At 51.6% G+C, this 15,504-nt stretch overlaps 1 protein-coding gene across 2 annotated transcripts in view; it reads left to right on the top strand.

The window, feature by feature from the left end:
- The window catches only part of pemt (phosphatidylethanolamine N-methyltransferase), a 41,970-nt gene extending 26,803 nt beyond the window's left edge, over positions 1-15,167 (top strand). Inside the window, exons 3-7 of one of the 2 annotated variants that reach the window (XM_028814004.2) lie at positions 490-605; positions 4,216-4,361; positions 9,076-9,187; positions 13,674-13,748; positions 14,962-15,167. In XM_028814004.2, the coding sequence (XP_028669837.2) occupies positions 490-605; positions 4,216-4,361; positions 9,076-9,187; positions 13,674-13,748; positions 14,962-15,001 (489 nt within the window). In that variant the 3' untranslated portion in view covers positions 15,002-15,167. The remainder of the gene's footprint in view (positions 1-489; positions 606-4,215; positions 4,362-9,075; positions 9,188-13,673; positions 13,749-14,961) is intronic. The other variant, XM_028814005.2, reaches the window with a different exon arrangement.
- Positions 15,168-15,504: the final 337 nt, after the last annotated feature.

Here is a 15,504-nt window from a genome sequence, read left to right as displayed (position 1 = left end):
AATGTCATGAGCTGTGGCTAGTGACTGAAAGAATGAGATTGCGAATACAAGCGGCTGAAATGAGTTTCCACCGCAGGGTGACTGGGCTTTCCCTAAAAGACAGGGTGAGAAGCTCGGTCATCGGGGAGGAGCTCAGAGTAGAGCCACTGCTCCTACGCATCGAGAGGAGTCAGAGGAGGTGGCTCGGGCATCTGATCCCTGGTGAGAATGTTCTGGGCACGTCTAACCAGGAGGAGGCCCCGGGGAAGACCCAGGACACGTTGGAGGGACTATGTCTCTTGTCTGGCCTGGGAACGCCTCGGGATCCACCCGGAAGAGCTAGTAGAAGTGGCCAGGGAGAGGGAAGTCTGGGCATCTCGGCTCAATCTGTTGCCCCCCGCGACCCGATCTCGGATAAGTGGAAGAGAATGGATGGATGGATGGGTCCCTTCACTTTGGTGTGATGTCTGACTGGACGCCCCTTTCACCGAGTGTTTGTGCCCTGTGCAGGTGGCCCGTTGGGAGCACCGGACTCGCCGACTCAGCAGGCTCTTCGGATCACCCTACATGGCCTGCTACTCGCTGGCGTTGGTCATCGTCCTGCTCAACATCCTCCGTAGCCACAGGTGAGCTCTCCTTGACTTTGTCCATAACACGTCTGCTTCTTTCACAGCCCACTGGACCCCCATGACTTTGGTGGATTCACTCTTAGTGCCTTCAGTGTTATGGGCTGCGATTTCCTTGGCATGCGGCATTTGGGCAAACAGAGATGAGAACAGGCCACTCGACCAATACGCTCCAGTCCTGCCCGTCCATCTCATTCCTCCTAAGTAACCTCAGCTTGACTCCTCAAGACCCCTAAAGTCTTCCTGTCCGCCACACCAACTTGTAACATCAAAGGGGAAATTCAGCAAATCCATCCTCACCGTCTTCATCAGTCAGAATGACAAGTGCAGTGCATATGGCTCAGTTATTTGTCATTTGGTTTGAGATTTGTTAATGTTTGTGATGCGCCATCTGTTAGAATGACAAGTGCAGTGCTGTTACTTGGATGGCTGGAAGAGGTGCGGGTGAGACCAGCAGGGGGCGCACGCTGACGCTGTGCTCTGTGCGTTGATCCCAATGCCCCAGTGTGACATATGTGTTGTCATTTCTACGCGGTGTGACCAAAATGTATGCAAAGACCCTTAAATGAAAGTGCACTTTAGTCCCAATGCCTGACTTGCTTGATTTGTAATTTTCCGCTGTGGAGCAGAGGAGCAAGTCAAAGAGAAATGGAGGACACTGAATGTTTAACATACCCAATGCTCTGCGGATTATGTGTAAGTATTCAGGCCCCTTCACACTTGATTGTCTTGTACATTTAGTTCTGAACTGCAGAAAGTTGCCATTTTTCCCCCATCAGTCTGCAGTCAGTAAGCCGTCATGATGAAGTGAAGCCAAAGTGGAGCCTAGAAGTATTCCAGATCTGCTGTGCCTTTACTTCTCCTTGAGATGCGTTGTCCAGACCTTGAGTGAGGTCCACCCGTTGCAGGCTGAATTGACGGGACTTCATTTAGGTGGGCACATGTGGACCTGTGTATAGAAGGTCCCAGAGTTCACATTTCATCTCCAAGGCCAAGCCATGAAATCTGAGGAACTCTCAGTAGAAGCTCCACCATTGAGTTGTGCTCAGGCCTCGGTCAGGGGATCAAACCATTTTGGAAGTTTTGAGAAATTTGGTACCACCAGGACTCATCGTCCAATGAGATGGCATGACCAAGTAAGAAGACTCTTGGTCAAGGATGGTGTCCATTCTAGCAGCTTCAGAAGTCTGCCAAGAAAGTGTTGGAAGGCCGACCATCTCAATCAAGCGTTCTGGCCAGACAGACGTCACTCTTGGGTAGAAGGCATTTGACAGCCAGCCTGAACTCTGAGAGCTTCTGGGGTACAAAGAGAGAAAACTTTGTGCAGACCAAGCGCTGCCCATCACCGGCCTAATGCCATCTCTACGGTGAAGTGTGTCGGTGGCAGCATCATAGTATGGGGACAGGGAGACTGGTCGGAACTGAGGGAAGGGTAAAAACAGCCAAATACTGACGGGACATTGAAGAAAAGCTGCTGCAGACGCACGTCACCTCGGACTGGGACAGCAGCTCGGTGACCCAAAACGTCCAGTCAAGACAACGGTGGACGAGTGGCCCAGACTGAGCATGCGAGGGGGGACCTGAAGGGGGCAGTCTGCAGACGCTCCCCATCCCGTCTAGCCCCTTTATACCTAAATTTATTTACAATTATATAAAAAAAATAAATGATTTGCGTTTTTGCTGTCAAGCGGATGCTAAGTTAAGTGGAGATTGTTAATAAGCTGAGACGTATTTTTATCTTAGCACAACTTACCTCAAATTTGAACAATTGCTCTAAATTAGCAGCCAAAATCCACGTGGACAGCCGCGCCAACACTTTGCTTCCATCAGGCCGTTGTACTTTCCACTAGGACTGCTAGATGGCATGACCAGTGCTTCCAATGCAATCCATGGTACGTATTGAATACGCATCAGCCGGCGTTGGCAGGATACATACACCACCTCGGCTGCATTCAGGCCGGAAGCGGTTTGAAGCGATTTCACGACAATCGTCTAGAAGGGGCTAGTGGACAGTAAGATTCCAGGTGTGCAAAGCTGATAGAGACTCGCCCAAGGAGACTCCAAGCCAGAATTGCTGCCAAAGTGCCGACTCCGAGGTCTGAATACTTGAAGAATGAGAGATTTCAGTGTCCGATGTTAAATACGCTTGCAGACATTTCTAAGACATGTTTCCACTTGGTCATGGTGGGTTATCGATTGTAGATTGATGTGTCCACCTCAAATGAAATGAACAACGGAAGGTGAAGGGGTCTCGAGGCCCCTCTATACGCTGCTGTGCACTCTGGGTAATTCACACAAGTCTTTGTCTCGGACGGTTATTGATGTGGGCGCAGTGAAGAGCGAATTTCAGAGTCCCACCCGTTGCTTTTGCAGAAAGTGAAGCCAAACAAGAAGATACTTGAATGTCTTTATAGAAGGAAGCTAACACTGAGCTCTTGAGGTCCATTTTGAAAACGTGAGATCTTTGCAGACATCCTGGCCACATTAAAGTACACACGGTGGTCCTGCTGGGTTCCCACACTCCAGAGCCCAAGCCCCGGGTTCAAATACTTGGCAGATGTTTTTTGTGTCCCGTTGTTTATTTATTCTGTTGCTCTCCATGTCTTAGGCTGTTGTCCACTGTCCTGGGGGGTCCCGTGAGTACGGATTGTGCCGTGGTCTGCTCTTACAGTAGCGCCATTGTAAGGTGATACCACTCTAGTTGTGTCCATCGTGCTACAAGGGCCATTCGTCCTCCTGCACCCACGCAGCCAGACGCGCCGATATTCACGTGAGCCAGCGAGCTGAGCCATCAAGGGGCCTGTGAAGCTCTGCCCGCTGTCAGAGACGGTCCTGCGGTCACAAGCGTGTTTTTCAGTTCACGTAAGAGGCCAAGCACTCGAGAGCTCTTCTGAAACAAAGGCGGGTGAGGCTCGCGCTTGAAGGCCCCTCATGCAGCTGAACAGTCAAGTCGGGCCCTAAAGAAGTGGCCAGTAAGAGTCCAGGCGAATCAGGGGGCATTTGCTGCCGAACAGCCCCCCCAGACCTCAATGGCAACACTTTGGAGTCCAGGTGGTCAGGTTATTGATGGCTGGTCACCACCTGACCCCTCTGAGGTCTCCAGATTTCTACTTGACAGTCCAGCACAATGGGCAAGCGAATGGAGAAGACCACCACATTCACATTGGCACATTTGAACCCATTTTCTCCTGAGAAGGGTCATGGAGAAGCTGGAGCCACTCCTATCATGTATGGGGTGCAAGGCAGGGGACCGTCAGTGCATCGTAGGCCAGACACACACACACACACATACCAGGGGTCAGGTCAGCATTGCCAGTCCACCTCACCTGCTCATCTTTGCCAACTCCACACAGGGAGAACCCGAGCCAAGAGCCCTGGTATCCTTCTTGTGAGGCAGCAGCAGCTGCATCACCACTGCACTCCCGCCGTGAAACTGGAAATTGAACTTGAAAATGTAAAGAGAGTGCCAGCCTTACACTCTGGACACCATAGGCTGTGTGGCCGCCACCGCGGTGGCTTTGTCCGCTGCTCATGTCCACGTGTGTCTCGTCTCTTTGGCACTGACCCTCACCATGCCCACCTCATTTCTTCTTTCCTGTCTTCTCTTTAGCTTTGCAGCTGCGATGAGAGCTCAGCCCAGGCTGCCACTCCTGGAGATCCCTGAACTGTACTGGGTGGGCCTGCTGGTCCTGGCCTGTGGGTCTCTCCTCGTACTCAGCAGTTTCTGTGCGCTTGGCTTCACAGGGACCTTTCTGGGTAAGTGTCTGCATCGTCCATTGTTAGAATTTCGGATCATGGGGTTTATCACTGACCCGGTAGCCACGTCTGAGCATCACAATTCTTTCCTTGATTGCCTGTGCCCTCTTTTTTGACACCAGAGTCTGTCATCACACCCTTGGGCACAAGACAGCAAAGTCAGCCAAGTCCAGTTAAGGCAGCAGTTTGGACCTGGGGAGTCAAACCCCCTGAACATGGGGAGATCCTGCAAACTCCACAGAGAAGGCGCACCAGTGGGGTATTAGAGCCATCGTGTGCCCTTCAAAATGCCACTCTGAAATCTCTAAAGTGTACGCTTGCCATCCTGCATAAGTCCGCCCAGAGGCTTCTTGTGAAGAGCATGTCGTGTTAGTTCATGTTCACGTCCAATGGCGGCCGCTGGTTAGCATAAAAGAGGGAGGAGTCTGTACATTTGACACTGGAGAGAAAAAGTGTGACCAAATAAGGGCCTGGAAAGGTCCACATGCCCCCTGGTGGTGGCCACTGGAAACTAAGGGGCTGACCTCTATTGGCCCAGGACAGACACAAATATTTTCTCCCCTGGTCCTTCCACACTCCCTGCGTCCTGATTGGGCAAGGATTCCGACCACCCGCCACAGTGTGTGTGTGTGTGTGTGTGTGTGTGTGTGTGTGTGGTTTCTCTTGTTACATTTTGACAGCGCTCAGGGCAGGCCCAGTGGCCCGGTCTATGGCAGGCCAGGGCACATTCCTGGTGGCCTTGCTGTCTGCTTCTGTTCTTCCAGAAGGTGAAAGTGGCAATTAGAAGTAAGAACAAAAATATTAAAGGGGACTTCAAAGTCGCTCACCAGGCAAACGTCCTTAAACTGTGGAGTCAAAACAAGCCATTCATCCAAAACAAAAGCGCTAAGCCAAAGTCAGAGTGGTGACCAGGGTGCTTGTCACACTCCCATTTTTGGAACACATACAACATCCCATTGTTTGTGAAGTCCACCATCTCGGACATTGTGGAGCACACGCTGCCAGCTTGTAAATCGTTGGGCCTAATAATGTCATGCAGCCTGCCCCATGGCAACCCAAAGTCGCATCATAGCAACGTGTGCCACGAGATGGCGGCGCCCACAAAAAACAAAATGGCAACTTGGAGAAATCCATAACAGTAAAGGCGTCCCTTAAATTGTCACTTGCCTTTTACTAATGATTGGCTTCCATCTCAACACTGTGCCATAAACGGCTGATTGATGGAGTGCTGCTGAGATGGTTGACCCTTGTTATGGTGACCTCTGGGGTCTTCCTCAGCCTCGCTGACTAAGCTCCGGCTAAACTCTAGGCAGAGTCCTGGTGGTGTCAGACTTGTTCCATTTGTCAAATTGTGAGACCTCTGTGGTCCTGTGGGCACTCCGAGCTGTACAGATGGCTCGATCCCCTCATTCTGATCCGTGCCTCACCACAGTCTGATCATGGGGGGGCTACAGAGACTTCCTTGAACTTCATGGGTTGGCTTTGGTCCTTCCATGCAGTGTGAATTGGGGGCCCACCTGTGCCTGTCTAAGTGACGCCCAGTCAATTCAGTGTGCCACAGGGGGACTCCAGTCAAGTTCTAGAAACATCTCAAGGAGAATGAAAGCACCCAGGAGGCCCCCGAGCCCAGCTTGGAGACTTCCACTGATTTGTTTTTATTTTTAATCCTTCGATTCCTTGTATTGGGAATTTTGTGTACCCCAACTTACTCTTCAGAGAGTTTGGGGGTCAGAGTGCAGGGTCAGCTATGTGGAGTGAGTGCAGGTTAAAGGTCCTGCTCACAGGCCCACCGGAGTGGCCTCCCTTCTGTCAGTCGCAGGGTTTGGGCCTTCGGTGCTTTTCAGTTTTACATGTTTAGTAAATCTGCTCTCCTCCCCGAAGACGTGTTTTATTGTCATTGTGGGTCACATTGTGAGTGCAGATTGATGGATAAAAATGGCAGACGTATCCATTTAAAACGCAGCCCACCACAGAATAAAGTGTGTGGCCAGTGAAGGGCTCCGGATTCTTCCAGAATCCACCATATGCTGACCTCTAGCTGCTGTGCCAGCCCGGTCGGTCTCATCGCCCCCAGGCTGCCCCCTTACTCATCAGCAGGTTCGTGCTCCGCACCGATGGGCCACGTGCTCGGTCTCGGGCCTCTCACGTTTTGCACGTGAGCTCGTTGTTGAGCAGGTCCATTGAGACCCCCAGGTTGCTATATTCATGTAAGAGCAGCCCTGGCACTGCAGGTTGCTTTAGATGCACGCTGACCCCTAACTGCCACCCATGCAGCCTCATTGTCCCTGGGCTGCCTACTTTGCTTTCTGGAAGCCCCTTTATTTGCCAGTCGTCAGCAGGTTTGTATTGTGCATTAGAAGCCCACACGCTGGCTTGTGGGCCCCTCACGTTTTGCACGTGGCCATTTTCTGTTTTCTTCTGTCACTACTGTTGTTGCTGAATGGTCGCCCTTTAAGGCAGTAGTAGGTCAGTCCAGATAAGTGGGTGGTCTGTCTCGTGCACTTATGTGTTCTACTTGGCCAGCTGCTACTGGGAGCCGAACTCTTATTGTCACTGTGGCTTTTCATTGTCACTCTCAGAAAAGCTGGCAGGCAGCGCTTAAATTGAAGAGAGCGCCTGATGTCACCGAGCAGCGGCACACCTGAGCTGACAGCGAGGCGCTTGGGGGGGGGGGGGGGACAGATGAACGTGGCAGAGGGTCTGCTTAATGAACGTGTGCCACCACTTTCACGGGCTGGCACTGCCAAGTCTTCGTGGGTCCGGCCCTTCCAGTCCCCCGAGAACCAAACTTGCCTTTGCTGTACAAACACCTCCTTGGCTGTCAAGTGGTGGGACCACCCAGCTGTGATTAGTTTGTAATTAAATTAAATTGAAAGATGAAACAGTAAGAGTACAGGAGCCAGCCTACCACACCAGCCAGAGCCAAGTGGTAAGCATTTTGGGATAATCAGGTCACCAGAGAAGAGCAGCATAAGAGGATTCAAGTCAGACCACCCCAGCAATGAGAAAAAGAGCACTGGGGGGCTCCAGCAAATCTGCAGTCATCCAGAACTGAATGGAGTCGCAGGAGGCACCATTAATTATAGAAGCAGGACTGCCAGTCGTCCCCAGCGGCACACTCAGGTGCCACCCAACAGGGGACAGCAATTCATTTTACTGCCAGAGCACCAAAACTGAATCATTTACATTGGGGGGCTTAAGCAAAAGTGTAATGAGGTCTAAAAAGAACAAAGATGGGAGGCAGCGGTGGGATATTTAAAGAAAGAAAAAAAAAATAACAAGTGACGCACAGTAGGTGGTCCAGCAGGTAAAGGCAGCAGGGCAGTGCCAGGACAGGCCAAGGAGCCTGGTCAGGCTGAGACATCTGAAATACTGGGGGGTGGGATAAAGTCCCAGTGAACTCAGCGAGTGACAGTATACCTGACATCATGGGTGGGCTGGGTGGACAGCTGGAGGACCCTCTAGACCAGGCTCGTCATATCTTAACAAAGTCAGAACAGGACTTTAAATGGGCTGTGCTGATAATTGGGTATGTTGGGATTGCTGGAACATACGGAGAAAATGGGGTCCCTTGGGGGTCTCTGGACCAGATAGGTGTTGGGGGGTTGGCCTTTGTGTTGCGTGTTCCACTTTTTCCATCTCCGGGTTAATTTTTGTTGTTTACTTTTTAGTTTCGGGTGTTCACTCTGCCAGTTTCTTTGCCATTGTGTTTCTATGGAGTGTCATTTGTGTTCTGCCCTGCTTCCTGTGTGTGGAGCTCCATTGTGGTCCACAGGTGACCCTGTTCTCCCTTCCAGACTCTTTACTATGTAGACCTGAGCAGGATGCCACGCATGCCATCTGCAGCCCTCAGCTGTCCCCCAAGTCCCTGACAGATGACGCAACAAGCCAGACGTTTATTCACAGACACGTTAAGTAAAGACGTTTTCACGATTGTCTTTGAATGTCTGGTTGGTTTAGGCAGATATGAACACGCGGTGCACCTTTCAATGGCGGGTCCTTCTGTCAGAACAGAGCTCTCTTAGAGTGACCGTTGGCTTCCTGGTCACCTCCGTGACCGAGGCCCTTCTTGTCTGGTTAGTCAGCAGTACGGAGAGTCCTGAGGGTTTCAAACGTCTTACCTGTCACAGTCCTTGAGCTGCTCCTGGGTGTGACCTCCTGGCCCTGATCTGCGTTGTGGGGGTCTACAGAGAGTCCTTGCTGTGTGACTTGTGGACCTTCTCCACACTGGAACACACACGTCACTTCTAAATGGCATCCAGTCTGTTCAGTTGGCCCCAGGTGGTCTCCAGTCAAGTTCTGGATAATCTGGAGTGCCACAGCACAGGGTCTGAATACTTGGAGAAACATTTGGGAGATTTCACTTTTAAATTAATTTGTAAACTTTTCTTACAATGTGTCCTTACTTGGGGTTATTGAGTGCAGGCCGAGGGTCAAAATGTCTCCATTTGAAATGAAGTGAGCAGCAGGTGACGCAGTCGGAGTCCAGGAGGTGGGCAGGATCATGATGGTGACCACCCCAAGGGGACAAGGCAGAAAAAGAAATGAAAGAGTCACATAATGAATACCCGAAGTAGTCAAAGTATAAGCTCATGGACAGAATAATAATATTTAGAGATTAACACCAAGAAGACCCTGGAGTCAGAGTGGAGACCCCCACTAAAACACACCACCTGCGCCCCTTTTCTAATTCTCTCGCTCTTTCTTCTACCAGGTGATTATTTTGGCATCTTAATGGAGGAGAAGGTGACCCGCTTCCCTTTCAGCCTGATGGAAAACCCGATGTATTCGGGGAGCACCGCCGTCTACCTGGGACTGGCTTTAATGTGAGTGAATACTCTGTGTGTGAGTGTGTGTGTGAGACTGTAAGTGTGTGTGTGTGTGAGAAGTGTGTGTGTGAGTGTGAAGTGTGTGTGTGAGTGTGAAGTGTGTGTGTGAGTGTATGAGTGTGTGTGTGTGTGAGACTGTAAGTATGTTTGTGTATGAGTGTGTGTGAGAAGTGTGTGTGTGAGTGTGAAGTGTGTGTGTGTGAGTGTGAAGTGTGTGTGTGAGTGTATGAGTGTGAGTGTGTGTGTGTGTGAGACTGTAAGTATGTTTGTGTATGAGTGTGTGTGAGAAGTGTGTGTGTGAGTGAGAGAGAATGAGTGTGAAGTGTGTGTGTGTGAGAAGTGTGTGTGTGTGAAGTGTGTGTGTGAGTGAGAACTCCGCGTGGAGCGTCAGCGACTGCCTCACATTTCTCCAGGGTTGTTACTACGTCTCCCATCATGCCTTGCGTAAATGTCTTGCATTGCTAATTAAGGCCTAGGGCGGAGTCTCAGACGCTCAATTAGGAGGCCCCACCTCCTTCAGCTCACCAAATCTACTGAACTTATGACAGTAACATGAAGTAGCGAATAAACAAAATGGTATTCACAAGACAGATGACGAAAAAGCAACTCGATACCAAAATAACATTAAAAACACAAGAAAAAAAAAAGTAAACGATAAAGAAAAGACATCGGAGCCTGGCACAACACTTGGCTACGCCATGGCACACACCACTGTCATTGTTATTTGCTCAAATTTGCTGCCTTTCATCCTTTGGTGCTCCATGCAGCTGCCACACAAGTGGATATTAAATGAAACAGCTAGGTCTGTGGGCATCAGTGGGCAGTATGAGCGTATTATGGGCACATGTGGAATGGGCAGAGGGGCACCATCTGAGCAGAATGTAAAGGAGGGGCTCAGGAAAGGGGGACACGAGTCTAAAGGGTTGGGCAATGAACTGGGAGGTGTGGGATGCCCAATTCAGATACCAGGACATGCTGGGCCTGGGGTCAACTAAACAAGTTCCCGCTTGTTTTAGAGTGCAGGAGAAACATCTGGGGGTCCACTGATGTGACCCTCCACGTTAGAAGCTGCGTCAGCCTGCAGGACTTTGCCTCCAACCAGAATGGCTGCCTGTGACAAAGAAAAGTTGGCACGATGTCAGCGGTGACACATAACGCTCTAAAGTCTCTTTTCTTGGCATCTTTTTAACCCGGCCGTTAAAAGGGGTCCCCCCCGGTGCCCCAAGCCTTCTTTTATATTTTGTGCTTTTTATTCACAGGGATGTGATTGACGAAGTGACAGAAAGTGTGGCCTTGGGGGAGCAATGACTATTTCACACGGATAACTCCCTGCGTCGAGTGTCACCTCGGGTTCCCTTTCTGGGTTTTTTTTTGCCTGAATATATGAGGCTGGGGGCAAAGACTTTTTCACAGCACCGTTTATAGGGGACCCACATGTGTTGGGGCTACAAACGGGGGCATCAGGGCTGCGCCATGCTGACTTGGCACATATGTGATAGAGTGGGGGTCCGGGGGTCTTTGTGTTGCTTGTGTAACGCGCTTCTCTTCCTCTTATGGCTCCGTCTTTATTATTCTTCAATTGCACTTTTTCATCTCGGCCTCTGATTATCTTCATTTATTTTTTCTGCAATTTTAATGCAATTTACCTGCTTGATGCCACCGCACACAAACGCGCGAATCACAGCGGGTGGTCCGCACAGCCCTTTGTCATTTGGACCGGCTGACCTACATCTGCCTGCTTCGTAAACAGCCGTAACCCACTTTACTGGTAAATAAACAAAGACGGAAATCGGTCACCGGCCGAGGAGCCCGAGCTGCCAATTGCAGGCCTTGGCGACGGGCAGCGAGGTGAAGCTGGTGGGCAGGCCCTACATTTTGCGCTCGCCGCTCTTCCCATTTCATTCAGGAGGCATTTGAACTCTCGACTAACGAATTCAATTTATGAGACCCCCGACTCCACTCTGACCCACTTTCTTGTTTGTGAACTGGGCAGTGGGCCACATTAACATCACACTTATCAGGTGGGGCAGACTGCCTGGCAGGTTTGGTTCCGGGTGCCAGTCCACCACTGGGCACACACGTTCACGCAGAGGGTTTGAACCCGGGGCTGTGGATCTGTGAGGCAGGGCGGCCCCCCACGATGCCACTCTGCCCCCCACAGCGTCTTCCACCCTTCCCTAGATTCTAGCTGTTGCCCTAAAGGGGAACTGAAACGCTGTCCCCAAGGTGACATGAGTGCCATCTTCAGGGTTCACTGTAGTCATAAGGCACTGCAGGGCTGTGTTTCATAACGGGGTCTCCATCGGGGGTACCTTAAAACTCTGAGCTTCCCCTCATTTTACCAGGTTGCCATATTGTCTAAACCTCAGGTGTCACAGTGCCTCTCACAGTCAGCCCTTATTTTATAAAGCGCCTTTCAGCCTCAGGATCTGGCCGTCCATTTTGACCCCCCATATGTAATGTGATGTGAAGACGCTTTCCCTGTTTGTTTCAGTAATCCTACCACTGCCTTGGCCACAGCATTGGTCTCGATGTGTGCACAAACAGCTGACGACATTGGCAAGTTACCTGACCACAGAGGGGGCACTGCCAGGTCCCATCAGCATGCCAGTCCACTACACACCCACTCCGCGAGACCGAGACGCACATGCAGTCCTAGTAAGAGGGGTGAAGACCAGCGCAGCAGCCCACGTGCTCAGAGCGCCCAAAGTCGGAAGGCTGCTGCCCCAGTCGATGGGGGGCTCAGAGGAAGGGGGTCTCAGGCACGGAGATGCAGGCTGAGGTTAAATGGACAGCCGTTCTTTTCAAAGGTCTCTTTACGAAAGTACACAAGTGCGTAGTGGGGTGGGTTACAGGGGGCATGTGGACCACCGGCTCACTTGGCATCGCTTCACCCAATTCGGCGCACACAACCACCTGACTTGTGGTCTCCCCGACTGTCCGGATGCGTCCCGCTCTGCTCCTCCTCTTGATCCCATCTGAGCCCCTCTTGTCTTTGTCCCCATTTTCACTTCCCGTCTCCACATTCAGTTCCTTGGTCCTCCCTTCGACTCTTCAGGACTCCGGTGGGCTTTGGCCCGCTGTGTCGTCTCCCGGCCGTCTTCTTCATTCCGATTTCCACTGCACTGAGTCTGGTGGCGCCTTTCACACCAGTGTGCTTATTCAGTGGGCCCCCTAGGTGCTGGCGGGCTTCATATTTCATTGTCACTGGTGGGGGGATACAAAGCCCACACAGACAGTGACAGGGTGTGACACTTGAACTTGGGGGTGCGGGAGCGCTATTGACTGAGCCCCCCTCGCCTCACCTTCCCAGACCCACAGGGTGGAGGTAGAACCCAGCTCTGATCTTGCAGGGCACCCTCTGGCACATGCCAGCCACATAGTTGTCAATTTGGAGAGAAACACCAGCAGACTCCTCACAGACACTTGAACCCGAGGCACAGGAGCACGAATGACTGAGCCACCCTCACCTCTTTCCAGTGCCATTCTCACATTTCAAGTCCAGTCATTCCAGTTCAGATGTCAGGAGGCATGGAGCCCATCCCAGCCGCATCGGACACAAGGTAGAAACCATCTGTGGACGGAGCACCAGTCTAGATCAGGGCATGCTTGGGCACACTTGCCAATAAACCTTTAGAGAAACCTGAGGCACCCAGAAAAACAACACAACAAACACGTGGAGAACTCGCAGACCCCACAGAGATGAGGCATGAGACTTTAACCGGGGGCACTGGCGGTGCCCACGTCTTGTAGCTGCCAAGTGTGTGCTCTCATCCTGTAATTCCAAGTATCAGTGGGGCGAGATGATGAGACTTTGATCGGGGGTTCAAAATGTGAATTAGACAGCTGTGGGCTCGATGTCTGACATCCCCTTGGTGAAGGTATCTGCTTACTCCATTCCATGCCAACACTTGCCTGGCAAGCAGCCCAGAGGGCAGCACTCGCTTTGGGATGACAGCTCTCTGTGCCACCCTGGGCCCTTCTTGAGCTCGGAGGTTTTATTTGCACCGCGTGATGTGAGCGGTTGCTGCCTTGACGTCAGGCCCATTCATCATCATCAAGTGCCAGCTGAGCGCGTTATTATTTTATGGAGAAGAATAAAAATCCTGGCATGCCACTTAGAAAGCACTGCGAGGCCCAGTGCCCAAGTCAATGAGCAGCAGAGACAAACACTTGGAGCTCATCGGCGGGCCCTCCCTGCAGACAGACAGCGGGGTATTGAGGGGCATCTTCACAGGTGAGGTTTACTCTAGTGGGCACTAGGGGGTGCTCTTCTTGTGCCACTTTCTTTACTGGAAAAAAAAAACCCGTAACAAATGGGGTACCTTAGGGGGCACTCTTACAGCCATTAAGAGGCCTTTGCCTGCCTCGGAGCTGGGAGTTTGGTTGGGCGCTGATTAAGGTGGGTGGCATGGGGGCTCCTTAGAAAAGAAGATAAGCAGCTCTTTGGTGCCAGTCACTTAATGTCTGCTTTGACCCACAGGAATGCCAGCCCCACCGGAATGATCCTCGCCTGCCTCGTTGCTGTGACCTACAAGGTTGCCATCTCCTTTGAAGGGTAAGTCCATCCATCCATCGATTATCCAACCCGCTATCTCCGAACTACAGGGGCACAGGGGTCTGCTGGAGCCAATCCCAGCCAACACGGGGCACAAAGCAGGAAACAAACCCCGGGCAGGATGCCAGCCCACCGCAGGAGGGTAAGTCTCGCCTGGGATTTAAGTAGCTGAATGCCACAAGGAAGAACAGCGAGGCCCGCCTGTGCTGCTATGGCACAGTTTTTTGGGCTCCTCTGGATGTTTTCCTCCCTGCTGGCATGCGTTGGGCTGCAGACAAATGTGGTTAAGGGTGGAGATTTGTTCTTGTGGGTCCTTCCTTTATGGGGGCATTTCAGTGAGGCAGTGCCCATGCCATACTGAGAAACATTCTGATGCTTTTGAAGTTTACCCACATTCACATTCTGAACTGAATGCCCGCTCTGCTGTTGTGGCAGTGTGACACCCAGAGTCTGCAGGCATCCTAATGGCACACTGCTTGGAGCCAGCGGGCAGCCTGTTCCAGTTCCCTTTTCTTCTTAATTGGGCCGCTAGGTATTGTGATTGCCCAAAGCCCTGCTACCCTCTGCCAAGTGCGTTCGGGCACACTGCAGTTCAGTTACTGATGTTTAAATGATCATGTTGCCCACATCTGCCAAGTTTGGTTGGGCACTTATTAGTTGAACAAATGTGGGCAGGCCACGGCCGCCTTGGAACTGCCCCGTGATGTTTTTAATGAACGCTTCTGCCAAGGAAGATTGGGCACGCTTCTCTTTAGTTGCCCCCTCATACAAGCTGCACAGGAGTTGCCTTGTGCCCACAGCCAGGCAGCCAGCCCTGGAACTGACTTGAGCTTAATGACCAATTTGCCCTTTTAAGCCAGGGTTGGTCGGGCACCCTTTAGTTCAGTCACTTCACCCCCTACTACACAGCAGTTTCCCTGTGCCGCTCCCCCTGGCATTGCTATGTATTTAACAAGTATGAGGCCCAATTCTGCCAGAGCAGTACCCAGTACATGCCCTGTGCCCACCTTGCATTTTCAAAAATGTGATTTTAGAGGTGGGCACACGTTGAAGTGTTTGGCCCTGCTGAGAGCAGGTGAGCCGCCCAGTGCCCAGCAGCTTACCCCCTCACTAGCCAGTGAGCTGCTTGATGAAGAACACAAAGCTACGGGCACAGGCAAACTGCCATTCTGCTCCAAGTGTTGTGATGCCCATCTGTCCTCTCCTTTCACAGGCCTTTCACAGAGGAGGTCTACCAGCAGAAGAACAAATAAGAGCCCAGGACCTCGGGACACTCAGGCGTCATGGTGCCAACACCACAGGGCACTTGCTCCTCTACTAGGACTGAAAAGAAGATATCGTGTTCCTTCTGGGCTCAGAGTGCCCACGGGCATCAAAATAAATGTGCACATTGCACTTGGAGTATCTCCTCTTCAGGAAGAGGCCTCGCCTCGTGTGGTGATTCTTCACTTGTGGACTTGATGCCCATGAAGGTCTTTTTAAAAATGTGAACAGCCTGACCCCGGGTGCCAAGGGCAGCAGCCTGGTGGGGCATCATTAAGGTTTAGGCTTGTAAATGGTGATGAACCCATTGTGGGTCACATGACGCTCTCTCCCCTGGTAACTGCTGGGGGTCAGTGGGGGGGGGGGGCAGGAGTTTAGTGGAACAGAAAAGGGAGGAAGAGGAGGAGGAGGAAGGGAAGAAATGCGGCAGAAAGACAAAGAGGCTGAGGGGACCAGACGTCTGCGCCCTTGAACCCGAGACATCAGTAGCCGT

Source organism: Erpetoichthys calabaricus, chromosome 11 (genome assembly GCF_900747795.2).
Source record: "Erpetoichthys calabaricus chromosome 11, fErpCal1.3, whole genome shotgun sequence".
In the NCBI taxonomy this organism is placed as follows: domain Eukaryota; kingdom Metazoa; phylum Chordata; class Cladistia; order Polypteriformes; family Polypteridae; genus Erpetoichthys; species Erpetoichthys calabaricus.
Note: the sequence above shows the minus strand (reverse complement) of the source record. Positions and strands in the feature narration are given on the sequence as shown.